This window comes from Austrofundulus limnaeus, unplaced genomic scaffold (assembly GCF_001266775.1).
Source record: "Austrofundulus limnaeus strain Quisiro unplaced genomic scaffold, Austrofundulus_limnaeus-1.0 Scaffold406, whole genome shotgun sequence".
NCBI classification, from domain to species: Eukaryota; Metazoa; Chordata; class Actinopteri; order Cyprinodontiformes; family Rivulidae; genus Austrofundulus; species Austrofundulus limnaeus.
Genome location: NW_013952808.1, coordinates 42,017 through 43,632, shown reverse-complemented (window position 1 = coordinate 43,632; position 1,616 = coordinate 42,017). Strand labels below are relative to the sequence as shown.

Genomic DNA, 1,616 nt, shown 5'->3' with positions numbered 1-1,616 from the left:
ACATGTCACTGCAACACAACTCACTGCAACATGTCACTGCAACACAACTCACTGCAACATGTCACTGCAACACAACTCACTGCAACATGTCACTGCAACACAACTCACCGCAACATTTCACTGCAACACAACTCACTGCAAAATTTCACTGCAACACAACTCACCGCAACATTTCACTGCAACACAACTCACTGCAACATTTCACTGCAACACAACTCACCGCAACATTTCACTGCAACAACAACTCACTGCAACATTTCATTGCAACAAAACTCACTTCAATAACTGACCTTAAGATAAAGAGCAAAAAAAAAAACAAAAAAGAGTAAAATTTAAAATGTTGCCTCTAAGCAAAGTGAATAAATTAAAAATACCTTTTTCTTTTTTACTGGGAGTTCTGTGTACAAGTTTTTTTTTCTGCAGGCTGGATTGCTCATAACTTTCTTGTAGCATAAATGTGTGTTGTGTGTCTGACAGGAGCAGCCTTTTAAAGTTCTCTGTTCTATTTTAGAGTTCGCTTCCTTCCAAAGATCATCCAAATAACGGAACTCTGTGGCCGAATTCATCTGAATCTTCTGATGACTCCTCGTCCAGCCCTCTGCTTTCTGTGGCAGGATTACACAGCCCTCCACCTCAGAAGGTAACACACCCTGCAGGGGAATATTACACGTTTACTGCTATAATTAGAGATATTTATTTAGATATCTCTTTTCTTGGTTTGTTTGATTTGATTCATTGATCATAAAAGTTAGCTTTGTCTAAAAACTCATAGAAAACCTGGCAAGACAGCTATAGGCCAAAGTTTGGGTTTTCGACATTGTGTTCAATAACGTGCTGCAAAATAAACATAAAAAGTCCAAAATTTCTTGAAGGAATGCATACCACCTGCCATCATTTGTGTCAGAGTTTTAGTTTAACATCATTATCTTGTAATAATAAATGAGATTTAAATTTATTGTTATGTGTTTAAAGTTGGCTCTGGAGGAAATTTTCTATCTCCTGTCTGTCTCTCAGCAGCAGACAGCAGAAAAATTAGACGTGACTGTTTATTAAAAAGTGGATCAAACATATTAGACTGTTAGCACAAGATCTGGATTTTATTTATGTTTCATTTGAAGCTGTTTTCTCTTGGTGGGACAGCAGTCAGTCGGGGGGAAACGTGTGTTCCAGACGTCTTGGACCACCTGGTCCTGGATGATTTGGGTTGTTTGAGTGAGAGGATAACTCCTCCTGACCTGCTGTTTCTGTAGGACGTTCCAGCGACACCAAAGCTTCAACAAGAGTCCTCTTCACCATGTTTCAGTGCCTTGAGCTGCTCCACCCCACGTTCTGAACAGAGAATCCTGCCTGTGGACGTCCCTGAGGTGTCCAGCGTCCTCACACAGTGTGTTCCTTTCAGAACCCGGTAAGGCTGTTTGTGTCTTTAAATCTGCTTCATTCATGAGTCAACATTTTGTTTTAATCACCTTTGTTAGCAGATACAGCGGGTAAAATAAGTATTGAACACGTCACCATTTTTCTCAGTAAATATATTACTACAGGTGCTAATGACATGAAATTTTCACCAGATGTTGGTAACAACCCAAGTGATCCATACATACAAAGAAATCAAACCA

At 39.5% G+C, this 1,616-nt stretch overlaps 1 protein-coding gene across 1 annotated transcript in view; it reads left to right on the top strand.

Annotated features, from left to right (window-relative positions):
• Positions 1 to 1,616, top strand: part of ripor1 (RHO family interacting cell polarization regulator 1) — a 40,175-nt gene that overhangs the window by 19,891 nt on the left and 18,668 nt on the right. The window contains exons 12-13 of the mRNA XM_014024080.1: positions 512 to 640; positions 1,251 to 1,405. Coding sequence (XP_013879534.1) covers positions 512 to 640; positions 1,251 to 1,405 — 284 coding nt within the window. The remainder of the gene's footprint in view (positions 1 to 511; positions 641 to 1,250; positions 1,406 to 1,616) is intronic.